Here is a 6754-nt window from a genome sequence, read left to right on the forward strand (position 1 = left end):
GATTTATTGTAAAAGAGGCAGAGACACTAGTTTTTCCATCTTTAGTACATGAAACACACCATGATGCATTGTACCAACAAAACATGTTTTTTCTTTGTTTTTTTTGTAAAGGGCACAGCTCTTATCTTTTCTTCACTAGAAAATATCTTGTAATCTCTATTGTTCTCTCCACCCTCACATACAGTTTAATCCACACATAGAGGCAGAAAGTGCACATTGGTTCTCTGAGGGATGTGTAAAGGCGGTGTGAAAAATGTTGAAAGGAGAAAGTGGGGAAAATGCTTCCATTAACTTGTCTAATACAATGTTTTTCATGAGTTCATAAGTATTAGTTATTCAGCAGATTGAGCTGTTTTGCACAACCCTTAATGGCACGAAAATGTGAACAGAATGAAATTAAGCAGATTTTTTCAGGCCACTTGGGAGTTCCAATTGAATTTGAATAACAGATAATAACAGATGGTGTGGGATATGGACTCGCTCATCCTCACATGAGAGCGTTGCTACTGTATGTGTTAGATTTCTACGTGTTTACACGTGCTGAAGTCAGGTCTTGTTAGAGAGAAAAAGAGGTGAGAAGGGTGTGAATGACAGGTGCTTTTTAACGCTACAATTAAATAGATTGATATAACTTTAAAGTAAAGAGGTGAGTAGCTGTATCAATTAAAAAATGGCTTCTGGGAAAGGGGAATGAAACACATTTGTTACCTCCTGGAGTTTCATTCTCTGTGATTGATCGTAGAGGCTTGCAATTAGAAAAGCTACAGTGTAAGCACAAGCGTACAAGGTTTTTCTTTCATACCATGTAATGTCAGAGATGCACAAATGGGCTAAGTTTGTAGGCTACAATTAGCTGCATAAGAGCTCCTATTCAAGTTGTGAATTACAGAAAAAATGATATCTTTTGGTTGAACTAGTTCTCTAGAAATATGAAAAAAAGGGATGTTGACACGAGAATGGAGTAGTGGGAAAAACAAAGGGTATTGTGAAAAATTTCAGGCAGGAGATCTAATTGAAATACCTAATGAAGGTTACACAATCACAGCAGAACTCCAAATTCCTTGTCTTGGTCTCTAAAGCACAGACATCATTTGTGGAAAATTACTTTTGGTAATTGCTTTATGAATTTAGATTGTGCAAACCCAGTAGAGTAAAGTTGTCTGACATCTGATAACCCCTATCACAACCATTTGATTTCCAAAGTGCTGAGGTGCAGTCTACAGCCATGCTAGCAGCTCTGTGGGGCTCAGGGTGCCTGGAGCTAAATAATAGCGTTTGGTACCATATTCTCAACGACAATGCTAACATGCTGATGTTTGATAGGGCTAATGTTTACCATGTTCACCATCTTAGTTCAGTGTGGTAGTAGAAGTTGGAAACATGTGCTAATTAGTGCTTAACTCAAAGAACAGCTGAGGCTGATGGGAATCTTGTTAGATTTTGCAGTTATTTGGTAAGGAAGCAAAACATTGGACGAATTGATATTTTGACCTGATGCTAGATGAAAAGTTAAGGGATTATCAGAGTTATTAAAAAATAACCTAAGGGGCACATGAATGTCGATGGAAAATTTCACAACAATCCATCCATTAGCTGTTGAGACATTTTACCAAGAAGCACGACTGTCAACCTCCTAATGTCACAAAGGAAATGTCGGGGGATCAAAGTCTATGGGATTTATCGTCTGAGAATATGAAGGTCTGTGCAAAATTTCATGGCAATCCGTTTGATAGTTGTTGAGATATTTCAGTTAGGACCAAAGTGGTGAACCAAACAACAGACCGACATTATCATCTCGAGGGTAATGCCTCTAGCGTGGCTAAAAACAGCTACCCACAAATACAAAGGTCTAGCTTGAGTGCAGAATATGTCAGTTGAGATCCATTTAAAAGTGAAACAAATTTCTGCCTTCACACTGCTACAAAAGCGCCTAACTGCACCGCTTTTACTGCCGTTATGTTCCTCATCTAATGTTCTGCCTCTGTCTGTGGCTTTTTCCAGATTTGAGGCGTGCACCAACGTCACAGCCGAGGTGTATATGCGCTCGTACCTGACTCCGTGCATCAACGACTGTGGGACGTATGGACAGTGCAAGCTTCTGCGCACCAACAACTACCTTTACGCTGCATGTGAATGCAAAGCAGGTAATAATTTACTTTAAAAAATCTATTGCGAAGCATTGCATCATCACTTAGTTTATTAATGTAAATCTGTGCACAATGTGAAGGTGAACTACATTTAGATAAGGTGATCTATTATTGTCTTCTTTTGATTCTATTTTAATGTCCACTTTATTTTCAAATTGCATTCTCATTGACTAAGCTTTGGAAGCCATCTACCAACAAAACAAAGCAAGTTGTTTAATAGAAGTGGTGGAATAATTGTATAAATATGATGTATACTCAACAGTGGCTTTAATTATTAATCAGTAATTAATAATTAGCAAAAAGACTGGCCATGAATTAATAATTGGAAGTGATTTTCAGCAGTCAAGAGCTTTTTTTTTTGCATACAAGATAAGATAGGATAAAAGTTTTTGGGAGGAAAATGGGTTATCACCGCTGCGAAGAATGTCTCATTTTTTGGAAAATACATCATGCAGAGTGACAAGGAAATGGGACAGAGCACGATGGGGTGGCACAGGTCATTTTCCAGAGCTGAACTGACAATACCGCAATTAAATTGTAGGTGCTGCTGTCCAATGAGTCATACAGCAGCCTGGTATTAATCTTCTAATATAAGCCATTTTGATAAGACAATAAAACACGCTCTTAATTACGAACAGCTTTTTAATAAAAGATGAGCTTATGAAACTAAACAAAGCATGTCCTCTGAGGCTTTTTTAAATCCCGCCTTTGATCTTCTTTTATCAGAGCTGGCTTCTCTGCAGTTAAATTCATTGTCATACTTCATATGTGTGACTGCTTCCTGGCAGGCACTTTGCATTCAGCACTTGCCCTTGGCCCGTCTCACACTGCAAAGCCTCTGTTCAACAGTGCTCACGAATATTTAATTCACACTGTCTTATCCAATCCACCACTTGATAAGGATCCAATTCAAGTGGTAAAGCGGGGGGGGGGTTAACATAGGAGGGGAGTTCACACCAGGATGCTGTATTGTGCAGGATAAACCACTTCACACATGTCTGTTTTTGATTATTTTCTACAGAGAGATGTCTGTTTATAACAAAGAGCTGATGAAGCCCTCATCTTGTTGAGAGAGAGACATTTTATCCATTTGAGGAGATACTGTAAATTCTAAAGGGATGAGCTTTGAAACAAACTGATTCATCTCCAGTAGAGTTTATTCTCACCCCTTCAGCCAAAAGATTTGAGTAGACTTTCCTAAAGTTTATATAAAGTTTAAGGAAGACTGAAACTGCTTTAATGCCAGCAACCTATGAAGCCTGCAAATACAAAAGCTATCTACCCTCTTGGATCTTTACTTTCTTACATCAACATACAGTACTGACTATGTGTGTGTGTGTGTGTTAGGCTGGGACGGCTGGGGATGCACAGACAACTCGGAGGCGTACTCCTACAGTTTCCAGCTCCTCTCCACCCTGCTGCTCTGCCTCAGTAACCTGATGTTCGTCCCACCTGTGGCCATCGCCATCCGAAGCCACTATCTGCTGGAGGCTTCAGTCTACATCTTCACCATGTTCTTCTCCACTGTGAGTGACTGCCACACTGTCAGAGTGGTGCATGCGCTACCCTGGAGTTGACCTATAAAATATTTTTGGGTTTGAAAACAGCACAAACAACTGAAAAGCCGCGTGACTGCTTCATCTGCAGCTGCTGGTTTTTTTGGGGGGTTTTTTCACGACGCACGAGAGAAACAAAGTCGATCTCTGTGATAGAAAGAAATATGCCACTCATGCTCATCTCAGCAAGTTACCGAGTTGAAGGCTCAGTGGCAACCGTTTCTGGGGGGTTCGGTATGAAAGGATTGTTACGGAAGAAGTTGAATCCGACTCAACTTCTGCTGCAACACAACATCAGGCTGCAAGGCGCTGCATTGGCCAATCAAATACATGCAAGTGCATATTCGTAGTAGATACCTTTGAGTATTTCTACTGTTTAACCTCACAATCTTCATGATGAAAGATAAAATACTTTCCGCTGTGATAACTTTCCAGAGTTGTTAAATCTCATATATTACTATTATAAACCTTTAATCTGTTACTCCAACTGGACTTCCTTGATTGTAATTGATGCCTCATCTTTACCTTAAACAACATTCAAACACCCCCTGCACTGTTTTAAAGCAGGTCTGGTCTTGGTCTGAATCCACGCTTAGACCTTTAGGATACACACAGTGCATTTTGCTAAGAAACATTATAGCTTTTTTGTTTGTTTACAGGGACACTCCACAGATTACCTTTGATTTGTTAAAGAGGAAATGAAGCTCAAATGATATCTAAATTGTTTTGATTGAATAGGAATTCACCGATATTTAGGAGCATGTTCAGCAAAATGTGTTTGAAAACACACACTGAAGAAATGACTCACAAACCAGACATCTGATATTTGTCTATTTTTGGTTGAAAATAATTGCTTTGTTAAACTATTAAAGTAACTTGAGGTATTTTTTTAAGCATGAACACACAATCAAAATGTTTTTAGAAAACAAACAGGAAATTTGGACTGGGCTGGCAAGACCAAAATAGATTGTCCATTTTGGACTAAATTTAGACCAAACCAGAAAGACTTCATTTAGTTTGAAAATATCTGGGCTACGCCAACAACCAGAGCACAACAGACAAACCACATTCAGCTAGTCAGACAATAGTGTGGATAGTAGCTGTTGTCGGGTAAAAAAGAAAAAAAACTCAACATGCACTCATCTAATAGCGAAGAGTACATTTATTGTAAATGACAGTTATACAGTACGTTTTTTTCTGTGCCATGTTTGTTGGCTAAAACATTGCTCTTTCTCCTGACAGTTCTACCATGCATGCGACCAGCCGGGTATTGTGGTGTTTTGCATCATGGAGTACGACGTCCTGCAGTTCTGTGACTTCCTCGGGTCGCTTATGTCAGTGTGGGTCACTGTCATTGCTATGGCCAGGCTAAAGTCCATCATCAAACAGGTGAGTTCCTACTGTAATTCCACCTTTCTTATCCTTTCTTTTCCTTCCTGTCTTGTTTATCCTTAAACATTTTAGTGGAACCGTAGTTTATCACAAAGCAGTGAGTGTGGGCCATTTTGTTTCCACTTCAATAAAACTTTAAAGGCGCAATTTGAACTTTTGTTATTGCTACATAGCTAATGTTAGCATGTTAGCTGTTGACTTACCAGTCTAGAAGAAACATTGTACGTTCAACATCAAACTTCATTCCTTTACTCTACAAGAGCTGTCTACCGAGGTGGAAAGCAATGCCAGTCTTAACTAATCTCTATCACGCCTTTTCTTCTACTGAAGTTAGCATGCTAACCAGCTAGCCCCAGCTGTCTCATCACTTTCTGATAGCGACTCAGTGTAGCCTCCAATCTGCCCTGAAGAAGTAGAGCTGCCCAGAGGGCGGATTTTCACCTCTTGACTTGTAAACGCAACAATGGCCAGAATTCTTGTCACTGACAATCACGACCACCTGCTCCTGGCAAGAAACCGTGGTCAGCGGCAGAGAAAAAATTAGCCCCTTTAATTCAAGTGGTTTAGGTAAGTGTAGGTGTTGTGAGCTATGAGATCCTTTCTGCTTTACAAAGTTGTGACTTTTAATTACTATGTGTGTGGATTGTTAAAATCAACACTTATTAGTACATTAATTGACTGTACATGACCCAGCATGAATGTACCATCTGAGACAGGCTTAATAACTAACTATCAAATAATTAATACTCAAAATAGTACTGTCAGTGTGCCAGTTTGTGATCCACATTAATTGTCTACACAGAACAGCACGTCACTTGTGCTGACCTGAATTGATAGCAGTGTGTGACATGTAAAGAAAACACATCTAGCAACAGCATCATTAATAGTACAGACTAATAAACACACATTTTACATGTCTCGTTTTGGAAAGAAAATGAAAAGGTCCTGTACTGCCAACACTCAAAAGCTGTGAAAGATATAAAGTTTCCCAAAGCATGTTCAGTAACTTTGGATGTTTTATTAATAGCTGACAGTGATTCAGCCTCAACCCTGCTGCCACCTCATATGTCACCTTCCCTCCCGCCCTTGCAGCTATACGTAACAAGCCACTGTCACCACCTTTAGCACCACACACAAGGCTCTGAGTGGCTGCTGGGGCTGTGTCTGTGTCTGTCTCTAAATGGAGAAGCAACCATTCACAAGAGCAACTCTAGACCTGTTTGATTTTCTTGACATAATGTTAGATGTAGGCAGTGATTGGAACCAGACATCTTCGGACCATAAGGCATGTCCACTGTCATGTGTTGCAGTCTGGCAGCACTTAAGCTGAGAGCTCCGTGTTAGCGGTCGACAACTTGACATAAGCCCTGAGGCAAAGAGGGATTAGCGGACTGAGAAGGAGAGCTGTAGGGCTGTAAGAGAGCTATAAATGAGAACCGCATATGCCTCAATTTTTAGTAATAAATTAAGAGATCAGTGTGTTAGATCAGCGATGCGTGGTGGTAAAATCTCTGGTTGTTGACATATTGCGGTGGATAGCGGAAAACACTAACAGGTGCACCTTCTCCCTGGGTCATTCCCTGGCTGCACACCAAGATGGAGCGGTCTCAACAGTATGTGTGTGTGTGTGTGTGTGTGTGTGTGTGTGTGTGTGTGTCC

General features: G+C 40.1%; 1 protein-coding gene across 1 annotated transcript in view; it reads left to right on the forward strand.

Moving 5' to 3' along the window:
- Positions 1-6754, forward strand: part of tmem8b (transmembrane protein 8B) — a 40017-nt gene that overhangs the window by 24554 nt on the left and 8709 nt on the right. Inside the window, exons 9-11 of the mRNA XM_023393527.2 lie at positions 2002-2144; positions 3495-3673; positions 4946-5092. Of these exons, the coding sequence (XP_023249295.1) occupies positions 2002-2144; positions 3495-3673; positions 4946-5092 (469 nt within the window). The remainder of the gene's footprint in view (positions 1-2001; positions 2145-3494; positions 3674-4945; positions 5093-6754) is intronic.

This window comes from Seriola lalandi, unplaced genomic scaffold (genome assembly GCF_002814215.2).
Source record: "Seriola lalandi dorsalis isolate HSWRI2012SDOR001 ecotype SW California unplaced genomic scaffold, Sedor1 jcf7180002054938, whole genome shotgun sequence".
Lineage (NCBI taxonomy): Eukaryota > Metazoa > Chordata > Actinopteri > Carangiformes > Carangidae > Seriola > Seriola lalandi.